The sequence below is a fragment of the Ascidiella aspersa genome, chromosome 1, assembly GCF_963924565.1.
Source record: "Ascidiella aspersa chromosome 1, kaAscAspe10.2, whole genome shotgun sequence".
NCBI classification, from domain to species: Eukaryota; Metazoa; Chordata; class Ascidiacea; order Phlebobranchia; family Ascidiidae; genus Ascidiella; species Ascidiella aspersa.
In genome coordinates, this window is record NC_139447.1 from 4,824,800 (window position 1) to 4,840,386 (window position 15,587).

Consider the following 15,587-nt stretch of genomic DNA (forward strand, 5'->3'; position numbering starts at 1 on the left):
AAAACACTTTGTATGCGATAACATTTCTTTGTTAAATAAACTCTTTTTAGGTTGTAAAAAATGTTTGCAAAACAACACACTTTTAACAAAAAATTACTGCGAATCTGTTTAAAAGAAAGTGTTGTATTTTGCCTTTCAAGTTAAAGTTAAAAATTAATTATATTTTAGATCTAAAAAAAAATAAGACAAAGAACACAAAGAGTTCGAAAATCAGCTGATGCAGTTTGACTGAAAAATGATTGTAAACAAAAACTTTTAGAATTACTGATGCGTAACATTTGTTGTGCTAAATATCGCAGTAATGGCGCAATATTAATTAAACGTTGTGATACTTGTTATAAACCAAATAATTCAAAACGTTTTTTGGCCGTATTCGAATATATATGACATAAATCTATATTCACTCTTTCAAACGACTATTTAAGTCTTAAAGAGATTTATAAATAAACTATAAAATGCAGAAGAAATCCACCAACAAAAGAACTTTGTTGACCTAAGTGACATAGGTTATTAAATTAATGATATTATATACATTATCATTGATTAAATCACTTTTAATAGCTAAAGACAGCTAAAAACATTGTCATTTTTGGTAGAAAATACGTTTAAATAGACCAAAGGCCAAAGGGGTTATAGGCCTACTCTTTAAATCAGTGATTCCCAAACTGTGTGCTGCGACACACTGGTGCGCCTCTCGAGATTGCCAAGTGTGCCACGAAACTTTTTGTAATTTTGGAAAAAAAAGTTAATTTGTATTACTAATGGGCATACACGCAAGCATTTTAGAATTAAATGCGCACTATCCATTACAAATTAATCATATTAAGGCGTTTATACATAGTTTGCCATGTGTTAAGGACGATTGTAAAATGACTCTATTGTTGTTCTGTTAAAAGTGTGCCGCGAAATATTTAAGATATTTTTAGTGTGCCGCGAGCCAAAAAAGTTTGGAAACCACTGCTTTAAATAGATAGACGAGATTATATAATCTCTTTGGATAGACCAACTAGTTTTTGCGCGCTGCATTATAGTGGAACAAATAATGAATTAACATTAAATTATCATCTCGTTTAAATTATCATCTTGTTACTATTATACGGTGCTGCTACAGGAATGCCTTTACGGCCATCAACAGTTTAAATAAATATTTTGAAATTGTTAGACTTTTTCATGGTATATTATTGAAAAGAGTCATATAGGCTAATTTATTTTCAAGTATTCGACTTGAACAAGATTTTCGGATAAATGGCGCCTATTTGCCGTTAACTGGTGCCTAGTCAAATGCTTTTTGTCATGGACTGTCCCGCCCAAGAGCAATCATTTTCCGCTTGGAAAAGTAAGCTGCCACGGAGGAGAGATTTTCATTAAATAAAATACACTTATTATAGTAAAAATGTCCAGGTTAATGCGGAATGTGCATAGGCCATGGTTATGCTGAGGTATGCTACTCTATAGAGTTGTGTATATTTGCAAAACTTGATTAGCCTATAATCTTTTCACCACGAAATTGCTTACTTTGCAGGAGGATTCGCACCCTAAGGCTATATATGAAAACCACATAGTCTACGAGTAAAACTAGATAATTATTGCAAGTCGCCAGGCTCTACTGCAGTGCTCGGCAAACTGTGGGCCGGGCCCAAATGTGGGCCGCAGAGTCATTTTTACTGGGCCGCGAGTTACTTGTGAATAGCTTAGTGTTATTATAGGTAGTTGTGGGCCGCATGATAGACCTACATTTATTGCACTTTGTTTTAAAAGTTGGTGTGGTTAGAATTTTTATATTGTCTTAAGCGTGGTTCAGACCCATGTGACAAATGTGGCCCTGAGCAGAGGCGTAGCTAGCGTATTTTGCCCCGGGGACAATCTATAAAAAAAGCGCCCCTCCTGACCTCCAGTTTTAATCACATTTTCTATTACATCTTACTTTATACTGAAAAACAATTTTCCTCATTTTGGTATTTGTAAGCCTCATTTTGGTGTCCCTGAACCTCGTCGCCCGGGGACATATGTGAACTTCAGTACAAATTCTTTTGGGCGGATAATATCGGTTTTCGACAAGTTATTTCATCTTTCTCGGGACGCTTTTCATGCAAGCGCATAGATAAATGGCTGACTTGTCAACTGATTATTATTAACAGTTATTTTTAACAAAGGACTTTAAAGTTATTTTTTTTTCATAAGACCTAACTTATTGATACTAAATAGAAATTTATTTTTTTCCAAATGACTGAGAGTAACAATTGACAAGTTGTCCGCCTTAAAGCTGTCTGGATATGAAAAGCCTATGTAGAATGTAATATATGTCTTGATACAACTGTTAAACATACACTAAAAGTTTTCTTTTGATTCGTTATTAGTGCCAAAAAGTGTCCATCTGAATATGTTTCTATAAGATACCTTGTGCAAAAATTCAGATTAAAATTTTTGTTTAAGATTTAAATCTACGCTTTCAACGGACCTGGCTCGGTTTTCAACGCTACGCTTCTTTCCAAAATTGTCGGCGAAAAAAGGTACTTCTACAAATTCGAAGATTACTACACAAATGTGACACCGGATGACTTGGATGGCCTCGTGAAGCATTTAGGCATATGTTCCAATCCCTGCGATCATGCTCTTCATAATCACGGGGTGTAGCCTAACTTACTATAGCTTACTTGCTTTGTTTCGTTCAGACAGAAAAGCTTCCATTAATCGTGTCTCCAACCTCTGCGTAACCTAATGATTGTAGTAAATAATGGTCACTGCAACTGTTATGTTTTGTTTATTTAACCACAATAAAGGTATCTTCGAAGGAAGGCGATTTAAACTAAAACGTTTTAATTTGTGTATTTCAATTTAATGAATACTTTTAATAGGTTGAAAAAAGGATAGGTTAAAAATCTGTGATTATACAGATGTGCTGAATATGCAGATGTTGCTACCAGGCATTGATTCAAATGTAAAATTGTTTTTTTTTCGGTAAAATTTTATTAAAGTACTAACGTTTTCGACCACCTATTCGGGCAATATTGCCTTTCACAATTGAGATAAAGAGAGAGCTGCAAGGTGTTCACGCAAAACCAAGCCAGGGCGCTGGGCTCTTGCTCCCTATACTTGACCTAGAACAGGGTGGTCCAACTTATTTTCATCGCGGGCCAAAAACAAGGGTTTTTTTATCTTGCGGGCCAATGTTTTTAAATTGCGATTCTTAGGCATATTGCTGGCAAATTATACATAGTCTATGGCATATACTAATTTTTTTTAAATGTATACCTTTGTTCAGTTACGGTAGTTATGAAATAATTTCAACCTCAAAAATTAAAAAAAACAAAAATTGAAGTGATATTTGCCAGATTGAAGCAGACTATCAGGCCAAAAAAGCTGAACTCTGACCTAGAAGTCTAGCGATAAAATGTAGATGGCAAAGGACCTTTGTAGCGTATACCTCGCGACTAGTTTGCAATTGAAGCACTGCCTTAGCGCTTTTAAACCGAATCCAAACTACCATGTTAATCGTCAAGTAATCTAATCAACTTTGTATGGATTTCCTTTCTTGTCTAACGAGGTCACCCAACGTTTTAACGCCAGCCGGCAAAAATATGATCCTTTTTACGAGCCCTCGTCCCACAACTATGTTTGCTTAGTTTAATGGCATATTTAAGAGTTTACATTATGACGTAGCTTGGTGACGTCATCTCTGAAAATTATGATGCGTTTCGGTAAAAAAAATAGGTCGTTACGTTCTATTTTCACACCTATGCTATACTATCAACTAAGACGTAGCCTATAGGCCTACTCTAAACTCCAATTACATTAATGAAATATATTTTGTATTCAAGTAGTTAAAATTGGCATAAAGTACAGCTCAGGGGGACAAAGTGCCACCCTGGGTCCGCCCCTCCCCTGTTAGTAAAACACATTTTGAAAGTTAAAGGCATATTTCTCACCAACAATGCATTTAGGTTCGCCTAGATTTTGTCAAATCTGTGCGTGGACAGATGGTTTCTGCTTGTCGATCACTGTTCCGTTGACGCGTAGTCAAACAGTAAAACTCAAAGTTTAAAAACACGAGTAACAACTGGATCAGACATAATGTGGGACATAGGGAATCATGGAACACTGTAAAATGTTTTCCCGTATCCTGTTTGAAACACCGGTGGCCTTAAACTGCCCGGCCTGTGATTGGGCATGTTTGCTAATCGTAGAGCTGTTTCGCCACTGCGGCGGCATACTGAGGAACTGTGCACTCTATTATACAATACAGGGGAGTAAAAAAACACAGGAAGTTTGGCAATTAATTAGCAGGCCCTTTCGGTCATATTAGTTGAGCCAAATCTGTAGGTGGATCAAAAATAATGTCTGAGACTGATTGACAAGTTCTCCCATTATTTTGATCATACAGATTTATTGTTGAGAACCGAGGCAGTTTTATGGAACAGCACTAGTCTAAAAACCTACTGGCTGCCAAAAAACTTTTAGCACATATAGTCACCTACAGTTAGTAGCTTACACACCGGGCAGCTGTTATTTCCAGTTATCTACAATTAATGCAATTACCAAAATACAAATCCACGTAATAAGCATGTTTACATGTTTGTATATTAGGAAGCTGACAGATTTGCATTTTTAATCGACGTGAAATAAGCAGAAGCGTCTGCCTGACAAAGGTAGCTAGCCACGTATTTGCCTTTTCCTTTTTTCTACGAACAAAAGCAACGTTCGCAGCGTAATCGAGTCACGTCCGTCAACAAACCAACAGAATAGAGAGAAGCGACGCGACTGCTTAATACAGTACAGCACGTGTTACAGCAAACTGTATTGCTACTAGAGCGGTGAAATTTAATGGAAGATACCAAGCCTGCTGCAGATGGTGTGAACTGCGAAGGTAGGTTCAACCTAGGAATAATGTTGTTCGAGCAAAGCGTAATAGACGGCAAAACATGTTTATTACGGTAAGTGCTCAGGCTGCCTTGTTTACATAGCGGGATAAATGACACATAGAAATACTAAACATTCAACATAAGGTGGGAACAAGGCGTCATCTGAATAGCAGTTAGATATGGTTACATTTACTGAAAAGGAATCAATACTTTTGAGCTATTGTGAAATGTTTGGGATTAATTGTACTCCCCTAGGCTTAAGTTACGACAGTTATCACCACTATTGGTCAACATATAATTCCGCGGCTTGGCTGTTAATAAGTGACAAATAAGTGCTCCTAAATTTGTAAGCAATGTCCCTTGCCAAATAACAAGGAATCTGTCAATACCCAGCAATGGAATAGTTAAGACCATTTCTGGAATTGAATACTGTTTTGCTGTTAAACGAGTTAAACTAGACTACGGTATAAGGTACTACAGGCTACTAAAGCTACCACAACAATCCAAAGGACATAAGAAAAAACATGTGTGTATTGTGTAGTGTTAACTCATTTTCAATTCAAGCAGACTCCGTGCATAAGAAAAGGGCGAAGTACACGCTCAACATTTTTAATTATCAGATCATGCCACTTGGAAATTTTACGTTTTTGGTTTGTAAAATACTGTATATATAAAAGAGTGTAAATATCCGCAACCATTGGTAGCAGGTTTCTGCTTGTCGATCGCTGTTCCGCTGACGCGTATATTAAAAATAAAAAAGTTTAAAAAAAAACGAGTAAAAACATGATCAGACATTATGTACTTTTTTTAAACTTCAAGTTGTATTGTTGGTTTATAAATATAAGCATTAGCTATAAATATAAACATTAGCTTTTCAAACTTGGAGTTTTATTTGTTGGTTTATAAATATAAACGTTAGCTGTTGCGTTCAGATGACAAGAAAAGCGACGACTCAACGTTGGTGCTGCGGCGTCAGGTTGGCTTTGTCAACGGGGTGAGCCTCATAGTTGGAACCATCATCGGTTCAGGAATATTCATTTCACCGAAAGGCGTTTTCAAAAATGCCGGCTCAGTTGGACTTGGACTCTTAGTAAGTAAGATTGACTAAACCGTAACAGTACTTTCCAACCAGTGGGTCGCAAAGCTATTTCAGGTGGGTTGCGAAGCATTTCTTTGTAATTCTAAATAGAGGAATCAGGTGACACTGTATAAAGACAAATTGTATTGAATTCTCGACAAGCTTCAAAGTATACTTGATAAAGCACCGTTGTACGAAAGCTTGTCGATTACGTAATGTTACAGTTTTCCATAAGATCGAAAAAATATTGCATTATTATTACGTAACATGCATGCTTGATCTAATAATATCCAATATACAAGCTTAACTTTCCCATTGATAGTAAAATGCATGTGTATGCATTTTTTCTCTTCTCATTAATTTGTTTTTCATTCGCTTGGTCATATCTCATTGTGGGTCGCACAATAAAACTTGCATTAAAAGTGGGTCGCGAACTGAAAAAGGTTGGAAAGCACTGCGTTAGTAGGTTAACTTGCGAAAGAACCATGAACAGCAAGTGGCTGGTTTATCAGGTTGCCGTGTATTTTGTACTCCCATAATGTCGTGCACGTCATAAGTAACTTTGGCCTTCTCTCACGTTCGCCACACACAAATCCCAGCGAACCACACCAGGCGTAATCCGGAAGCATCTGTCGATTCGTCGCCTCCAACTACTATATTGCGGCTTACTGGGCAAATCCACCCCCGCAGAGCTGAATAATTTACCACCCGCAAAGTCTACGCCAGCTGTCGATATTTCCCACGTTCGGTAACATTATCTTTGAATTTGATTTTATGAGGCGACCAACTAATTGTATAGTGATAATACTGGCGTTTTACGCTATATGTGTAGCCTTGTTTGAAAACAAAAGCCAGGATTTTTACAACTTAAGAATTGGAACGCCTACAAATGCCGTAGCCCTTGTAATTATTTGAAACGGCGCACAAACAATGATTTAACACACATATATAAGAATGTTACTTCCTACTAAGTAAGTCCAAAACTAACCTTTGCGTGTAATTAAGCCGCGGCAGGTCGAACTGCGGCTCGAATTGTTTCCTTTCTAATTGACCAAACCCATTGTAGTTGCATAAAGCCACATATGTTTGTTAATTCCCCGCGAAAGGGGTAGAAAAGCCACCTCTGTCCTGCAATTAGGTTACGGTGTAGTCACTGCTGTAGTGGGTATCCGCAGTGTATAGTCGATCAAGGTTTATCGTAATTTTCTAACGCAACTATAGGTCGATGTACGATACATGGGATCGGAGGCGTTGCTCTATGTCAAGTGGTAGTGTAGGTACTCGTCCGATACAAGGCTGGTTTTGGTGCAAATTGGATACCAATTGCAAATTGGATTTTTAAAGTCTAATATAAGCTTCTTTACAAACATTTGCCCTGCTAGGCTTAACAAGGCCAATTGCTGCCTTTCAGCATTTTCAGCAACAAAAGATCATAAAAATACGCCATTGTGTTTGTCATATAACTTGAGCCACTTAATATAAACATGCACCCGATGTGGTACAGGAAATACGTCAGGTTCAGTCTCAAATGGGAACAAAGACCTTAATGCGCTTGGTAAAACTGTAGGATATCCTTTCGCTTATTACGACGGCAAATAAGAGTTAGTTCTAATACATCAAACAATGCTGATAGTGCTTTACGTTCCCAGACAGATCTTTCCATTACACAACCTTTAAAATGATCAATTTAGTAGTGCCAAATAAGCCGCTGGCCTAGTTTAGGAAGTCAAGTCCCAGTCCAAGTCATCGGTTGCCCAAGTCAAGTCCCAGAAGTTATTGTGAGAGCAGGTCAACTTGAAGTCATGTCATTGACAAAAAAGTAAACTGTTCAACTACTTAAATTGGTAAACTCGTCGAAATATAAGCAACGATTTTATTAAAGAAATAACACAAACACAATATACAGCAATAAAATTGTTTAATGTGCAAAACTTAAGATAAATTTTAATGAAAAACAGTTGATTTAATCCCAAGTTACTTGACAAAATGACTCATGCCCAAGTCAAGTCATTTGTCCAAAAGACTTAAGTCAAGTCAAGTCATTTTAGTCAAAGGACTTAAATCAAGTCAAGTCATTTGAAAAAAATAACTTAAGTGCACTTACACTAAGTCAATGACTTACGTCATTACAACACTTGGTTTTTAACTTATCACAGATGTGGCTGACCTGTGGCATTCTGAGCACTTGCGGCGCCCTCTGCTACTCAGAGCTGGGCACGATGATACCTCGGTCGGGCGGGGAATTCCCGATTCTGCTGGAGGCCTTTGGACCGGTGGTTGCGTACCTGTTCGCGTGGACTGCCACCGTAATCCTCAAGCCTTCCTCACTCACCCTGCTCTCCCTGACCTTCGCCAAGTACGCGCTCGCTCCCGCCTACGGTGAGACAACTATCATTCAGTGTTTTAAACAAGACTTTTTGGAATGACTTAGGAACTAATTAGGGCATTTTTGAAAGAACTCAAGTCCCAGTCAAGTCATTTTTAAGAAAACTGAAGTCCCAGTGAAGTCATTTCTGAAAGAACCAAGTCCCAGTCAAGTCATTTTAAAAAAAACTTAAGTCAAAGTCAAGTCATTTTTAAAAGAACTTAAGTCCACTTCAAGTTATTTTTGTATAAACTTAACTCCAAGTCAAGTCATTTTTGAAAGAATTTACGTCCAATTTTGAATAAATTAAGTCCCAGGCAAGTAATAATTAGAATAAGTCAATTTCAAGTCAAGTCCTTGTCATGATAAATCAAACGTTAAAACATTAAAATTGGTGTAAAAGTCCGATTTATGAGCAATAACTCAACTAAAAAATATTAAAAAAATAACATTATATTGGAAGCAAAATGTTTTAAGTGCAAAAACCTAACATAAATTTTATAATGAAGTTATAACCCAAGTTATATAACATGTTATAAAAAAACTCTGTGAATCCTAATTCTACCCATATGAACGCTTATAAACGAACCTTCGCAATAATAACGCTTGATTACAATTACCTCGTTTCCTTATTCGCCTAAATTGGCGTCGCCTCGTCGCTAAAAAATGACATACGACTCAATAAACCGTATTTAACAACGCAAGATCTCATATGTTGTACAGGCGACTGTGACGACGTGCCAGAAACGGCCACCAAGCTAGTAGCTGCCGTGGTCATCCTTACAACGGTCTTCGTCAACTGCTACAGTGTCAAGCTTTCAACCAAGTTTGTGACCTTCTTCGGCGTCGGCAAGATCATAAGTCTCGTCATCGTCATAGTTGGAGGGATCGTGTGGCTTGTCCAAGGTGTGTTTTCTTATGCATTTTTGCGGATAAAACGGTAGATAATACGATCTTAGCCTTTTTACCGCTTTGTGTTACGTGTTTACTAAGTTGCCATATATTGTCCCGAAGAAGATTACCCGAATAGGCAACCAAAACTTCTAACTTTTAACTAAGATTTCCGACCTAACACATCCGATTGTATGTTTTTTGACAGCCTGGTGAATTATCTAGAATTTGTATTGCAAAAAATTTACAAGTATTTACAAAACTTTTTATCATAGCGATACTTGTTAAATATTAGGGATTATAGGGGGCATAATACTTGACGCCAAGTTGCTGTCTCACATTTCCGACAAGGGTTTTTTAACATCACCCATCTTACAACGTGGATGTAGAAATAGAATGTTGTGATGCTGTACAATTAGCTTACTTCAGGTAGTTGGCATGTGATGACAGAGAACTGTGAAATACAACTTTCCAGTGAAAGAGCTCTTCTCAACCCTTCAAAACTTAAACGAATGGCAGACGTATGGAAAACGCCAACATAATACAGTACAATGCCTAAGTGGTGTTTGAACACCACTTTAAAACCCTCAAGGTCCCAAGGCATGGGTGCCTAATTTGCACACAGGAACAAGTTCAATGGTATAGTGGGGCCCTACTGATGTAATCTACCGCATGGACTGACTGCGCATAGTCTTGTTTCAAGTGCGGTGTATATCTCCATAAACTGCCTACTGATAAGTCACGGCGACGGGGGCCTACAAAAGGAAACTCCTTCTCGAGAAGTCAATTAACCTATGGTAGTTCTCCTCTTTACAAAGGTAACACGATGCACTTCAACAACGCGTTTGAAGGCCCAACGCCAGGAGTGCGCGAAATTTCGCTCGGTCTCTACCAAGGTCTTTGGGCTTTTGACGGCTGGAACCAACTTAATTACATCGTTGAAGAGTTAAAGGTATATATATATATATATATATATGCGCTCATAATAATGTAAGATTGTAATTTCCAATATTTCGTTATCCACAGTGGCATTTCGTTTTATAGGTAAGTCACGCATACCTGACGAATTGCGATATAATGCATAGGGCGTTAAAAAGAGTTTTTTCTAAACAACATTTTCTATACACGACATTCAAAGCCAAAATTTTCTAAATCCAAGCAATGTTCGCACCTGACAAATTGTGAAGGTAAAATTCAGGCTTACAAAAAGAGAACTCGAAAAACGTTTTGCTGTATAAAACCCACGTGGTTGCCAACACTGAAACACTTAATAGTTACGCATATGTCGTTTCCACCTGTTTGAGTGATAAATATTATTTGCTTTAATTGCGCACTTAATTTAACAATTTGCATTCGTATACTTACTCTGTGCTCTGCAGGAGCGCCCTCGAATAAATGTGTTTGTTTTGTAGAATCCCTACAAGACGCTACCGCGAGCCATCATTGCTTCAATGGCGATTGTCACTGGTCTGTATTTGCTTACCAACGTTGCATACCTTTCCGTTATGTCGCTCGACGATCTTCTGCAATCGCCAGCAGTGGGCGCTGTAAGTATCGTGTTTTTAAGTATAAGGTTTACGGAGAGGTAGGGTTGTTGGTTGACTGCTACGCCAAATCTAGAGTTTGGCCCGTGGCCGTCTCTGTCGAAAAACGGAAATACGCTTAATCCTAATTTTCCGTCAATGTAAACCACACATTGATCATAAGCAGAAAACATGCTCTTGTTGTATTAAGTGCAGTCTCTGTGATGTGGCCGAGAACCACAAAAATTAAATACTGTAATATGAGGACTAAACAATCAAAATTTAACTAGATGTACTTCAAAACGGAAAACGCCCTATTTTGCCTAAACCTACTTTCACCGCATGCCTCCAACCCCCTTCATTTCACGCAGACGTTCGGCGAAGCTGTACTTGGGGTGTTCGTGTGGATCATTCCGGTGTCGGTAACATGCTCTGTTTTCGGCACCTGCCTGGGATCGTGCTTCACCGCCGGTCGAATCTCGTACGCGGCCGCCCGCGAGGGACACTTCAACCAAGTGCTGTCCATGATACACGTAACCAAGCGAACGCCCAGCCCTTCCGTGCTACTAAATGTGAGTTATATGCTCTGTAAGTTCACTGATGGATATCTATCGAATTCTCAATAATACTATTATGCTTTTCAATCGGGAAATGAGTTCGCACTGATAATAGAATTGACTATAGAGATATTCGAAACGTTCAAAATGTTACCTATGACTGTATGGGCTTTGATATTTTTACTACGTCTTACTTTAACCTACAACCATTATGCTCCAGAGTTTGCACTGTTTCGTAGTTTTGCTTTATTCCACCAGCGCGCATTTGCGAGCGCGTGTCTGTGTAAATGTGAGACTTGCTGTGCATCACTGCTTACGAATAAGTTTCGTGGCTCCTCAAGCGAAACCCTGGACCCTTCCTTAGTTGTGATTCTCCCCTTCAATAGATGTTTGTTGCGCTAACTAAGGAGAAAGTGAGGGCGGTTGTTCACACTGCGTAAAACAATTTAGGAATAAAAAATATAAACTGATTTACGATATTACATTTTTGGAGCATATTTAAATAATACCACAACGCATTTTAATCGGGAAATAAAATGGAACGGTGTAGTTTTTGATTGCACGCATGCTTTTCCGTTTGTTTGTGTATGCCTAACTTTGGTGCAACTATGCTTTGTTGCCTTACAGCAGGGGTTCTTAAACAGGGGTCCATGGACCCTTTGGGGGTCTGTGAACTAGTTTTAGGGGATCCATGAAGGTCTAATTGAAATAGTAGTGTATATCTAAGGGGTAATCAATTTAATTAAAAACAAAACGGTTTTGCACTGAATGTATTTAGACTCCATTTCACATTCACATTTTTGGATCAAAATCAGCAAATTTATGAAGTCTATATGTACTGTGACGTCAATTTATGACGTCATTTTTTAATTTTTTTTGCCTACAGTGGTCCACGTGAGATATAAGAAAATTTTAGGGGTCCGCTATAAAAAAATTTTAAGAACCCCTGCCTTACAGGGAATCATCGCCCTTGTAATGCTCATCCCCAACGACTTTGACTCGCTGATCAACTACTACAGCTTCGCCACTTGGGTCTTTTATTTTCTCACCGCCGCTTCACTCATCTATTTCCGCTACAAAATGCCAAACAGGCATCGGCCGCTTAAGGTAAATTGCTTTCCGTTGTTTTTTGGTAATTCGACAGCTTGATTACAAGTAGGCCTGTTGGAGCCGATTTTTCGAATTTCTAAACGATAAGGCATTTGGTCTCGCTAAATGGAGTTTACGTTGTAGTTTTGCGCTTTGTTATTTATTCGAGCTTACAAAGGAAAGTGTTGGTAACGGATTAAATGAAAACACTTTCATCATAGGACCGTTAAAACTGTTAACACGGAATCGGTTAATTCTATAGCTGCAGATATTTTATTTAGTTAAACACAAGTGGTATATCGCATTGGAAAACTTTCGAAAATTCAAAATAAATTATAGCTAAAAACATAAACTTATAGTTAATCACTTAAAGAAGTAGACAAATTTAGCTAAACGAAAGTTTTTTATTAAACTTTTTTTTTTCAACCTTTTTTCACAATGTTGTCCCAACTTGGTGTGTGTTTTGATGAACGTTAAAAATCTGTTTTGTTGCAGGTGCCGATTTTTATACCGATCATATTCTGCGCCTTCTGTCTCTACTTAATAATCGCACCGATAGTAGACGATCCGCAAATCCAGTATTTGCTTGCAGTCTGCACCGTTTTGTTCGGCTTGGTCTTCTATATTCCTTTCGTGCACTTTAAAGTTAAGAGTCCATCCATACGTAAGTAGATATCAAGAACAATCAGTAAAGAACTTGAAGCTTTGTTTATTGCAATGTTGTTTCAAGATTTTCTTAAAATTACACGCATTGAAAACATGATAGTCATCTTTGATGCGTATATCTGTTACACTTTTAACTAACTACTAACATAATAATCCAACTATTGAAATGTAATCCTTATACTGTAGTTGTAAAAAATATTGTGCAAGATCTACAGACCGTCCAAGTATGGTATAGAAATAGGTGTTCTATAGGTTTAACTGCGATTATTCCGGTTTTAAACCTTAAATTCAGTAAACTAGATAAAGTGCATGTATACACAAAAAACACTATAGAAATTAGGGTGTAATGCTAATATTTAGCCCTGGGCCGATTAGGCGTCATATATCATTCATTCAAAGCGATACAATTTTGTTTGTTTGCATTTGATGCACATACAATGTACACGATTTATTTTTGGTAGGTACGATGAACAAGTTTTTACAGAAACTAATGATGGTTACGGTTCCTGATGAAACTTCGTGACAACAAAGCTTATGTCTACAGTTTCTTGAGATTGTTTATGTATAAGTGTGCTGAGTTAAAGTGATCACATAAATAAAAAAAACACTCTTTGTACATGTTGACGTTTATTTATGTCTTTGCCTTTACAAAAAGGTGAGAAGAAACGCTTTAAAAGTAACGTTGATTTTTTTAGCGAAAATGCTAGTAATTGAGGGTGCTGCAAACTATTTATGTTTGTTGAGGCTGACATAAGCCATAAGGCATACACTTCAGCTCAGCTATACGATCCGTGGCCAAGAAAACAAATCTCATTGTTTTTGTGTGAAAAAGGAAATTGCCAATATCGGATGCTCGAAACTTCAGAGCTATCCGTTCCAGGCCAAAGGGTTTATTATTAAAAGCATTAGACGTTCTTTTTATAGAAGTGGTCTTGAACAGTGACAACGGAGAAAGGCAACAAAATTATACTACGTTTAGCTATGCAATGCTTCGCAGCTAAAAAAACACATTTGTATTAGGGTGTTTATTTGAAGTAATTCATGTTAGCGAACTTATAGGAGAGTTTGAGAGGTTCAAGTGTTTTTTTGAGATTTAATTACTTTCAAATTAGCCTTTAGTAGCCTACAAAATATTGGCCTACCCTACAGCTTTAATTTCACATTGTGTCATAATAGGAGGCTATACATCAGACTTCTTCCGAATGTAACCTAAACAAGAACGCTAATGAGATTGTGATCAAGTTAAGTAGCCTATCAATATATTTTCAGATCGAAATTATGTCTAAATATCAGGTAGATTTGCCCGTTGACGAAATTGAAAACCAGAGTGATGGTGGGTTTTCTGATGACTCAATTGCCACTGTAACAGATTGGGAAATGCAAGAAAATAAGCCTGTGAGAGAAGAGTCTGATTGCGAGGAACACAATGATTTGGATAAAACAAATGATTACGTGTCGAACAATTTCAAGGATTCGGTAACAAATTTTGATTGTGACACAAAGGAAGAGTTTCGATGTCTTATTTGCGAAAAGTGTTTTAAAAATGCTTCAACACTAAGTGGACATTTATCGGAGGCTCATTTTAAGAAGCACGAATGGAATACTTGGGAAAACAATTTTGTAATAAAAACCCTACTTGACTGTCACACAATGAAACATTGCAAAAAGCCTTTCGCTTGTCTAGAAAATGTGAAGAGTCATGAAATAATTCAGGCTGAAGAAAAAATGTATAAGTGTAAAGTTTGCGAAAAATGTTTTACTCAGGCGGGATGTCTTACAAATCATGAAAGAATTCACTCCGAAAAAAAGCCTTACAAATGCAACTTTTGTCAGAAAACGTTTGCTCGGATAAAACATCTTAAATGCCATGAGGAAATTCACACAGGAGAAAAACAGTACAAAAGCAAACTTCGATCGAATATTTTTTCCTGGAAAAAAACCCTTAAATATGAAGAAAGCATTTACACTGAGGATAAACCTTATATGTGCAAACATTGTGAAAAATCTTTTACGCACGCAGGAAATCTTAGTTGCCACGAAAGAATTCACACCGAAGAAAAACCCTTCAAATGCAAAGATTGTCAAAAATGTTTTAGGCAAGCAGGGACTCTTAGATGCCACGAAAGAATTCACACCGGAGAAAAACCCTACAAATGCAAAGATTGTCAAAAATGTTTTACGCACGCAGGAAATCTTAGATGCCACGAAAGAATTCACACCGGAGAAAAACCCTACAAATGCAAAGATTGTCAAAAATGTTTCAGGCAAGCAGTAAATCTTAAATGCCACGAAAGAATTCACACAGGAGAAAAACCCTACAAATGCATAGATTGTCAAAAATGTTTCAGGCAAGCAGGAAGTCTAAGAAGCCACAAAAGAATTCACACCGAAGAAAAACCCTACAAATGCAAAGATTGTCAAAAATATTTTACGCACGCAGGAAGTCTAAGAAGCCACGAAAGAATTCACACAGGAGAAAAACCCTACAAATGCAAAGATTGTCAAAAATGTTTCAGGCAAGCAGGAAATCTAAGACGCCACGAACAAGTTCACTCCTAG

General features: G+C 37.5%; 2 protein-coding genes across 2 annotated transcripts; both read left to right on the forward strand.

Moving 5' to 3' along the window:
• The first annotated feature begins 4,724 nt into the window (after window positions 1–4,724).
• Window positions 4,725–13,627, forward strand: LOC146166672 (b(0,+)-type amino acid transporter 1-like). The gene is made up of 10 exons (XM_083388734.1): window positions 4,725–4,864; window positions 5,792–5,949; window positions 8,094–8,316; window positions 9,026–9,208; window positions 10,012–10,145; window positions 10,606–10,740; window positions 11,088–11,288; window positions 12,231–12,380; window positions 12,858–13,026; window positions 13,490–13,627. Exons 1-10 carry the CDS (start codon window positions 4,822–4,824, stop codon window positions 13,549–13,551), a joined length of 1,458 nt encoding a protein of 485 aa, XP_083244860.1. The 5' UTR covers window positions 4,725–4,821; the 3' UTR covers window positions 13,552–13,627.
• Window positions 13,628–14,306: 679 nt separating this feature from the next.
• On the forward strand, window positions 14,307–15,587 carry LOC146166673 (uncharacterized). Its single transcript, XM_083384524.1, has one exon. It carries the CDS (start codon window positions 14,307–14,309, stop codon window positions 15,585–15,587), a length of 1,281 nt encoding a protein of 426 aa, XP_083240650.1.

Excerpts from the sequence above, each read along its gene's own strand:
- LOC146166673 (XM_083384524.1), top strand. The coding sequence starts at position 14,307 with ATGTCTAAATATCAGGTAGATTTGCCCGTTGACGAAATTGAAAACCAG.
- LOC146166672 (XM_083388734.1), top strand. The coding sequence starts at position 4,822 with ATGGAAGATACCAAGCCTGCTGCAGATGGTGTGAACTGCGAAG. Across the intron at positions 4,865-5,791 it reads AGATGGTGTGAACTGCGAAG|ATGACAAGAAAAGCGACGAC; the intron begins GTAGGTTCAACC and ends TGTTGCGTTCAG. Across the intron at positions 9,209-10,011 it reads GATCGTGTGGCTTGTCCAAG|GTAACACGATGCACTTCAAC; the intron begins GTGTGTTTTCTT and ends CTCTTTACAAAG.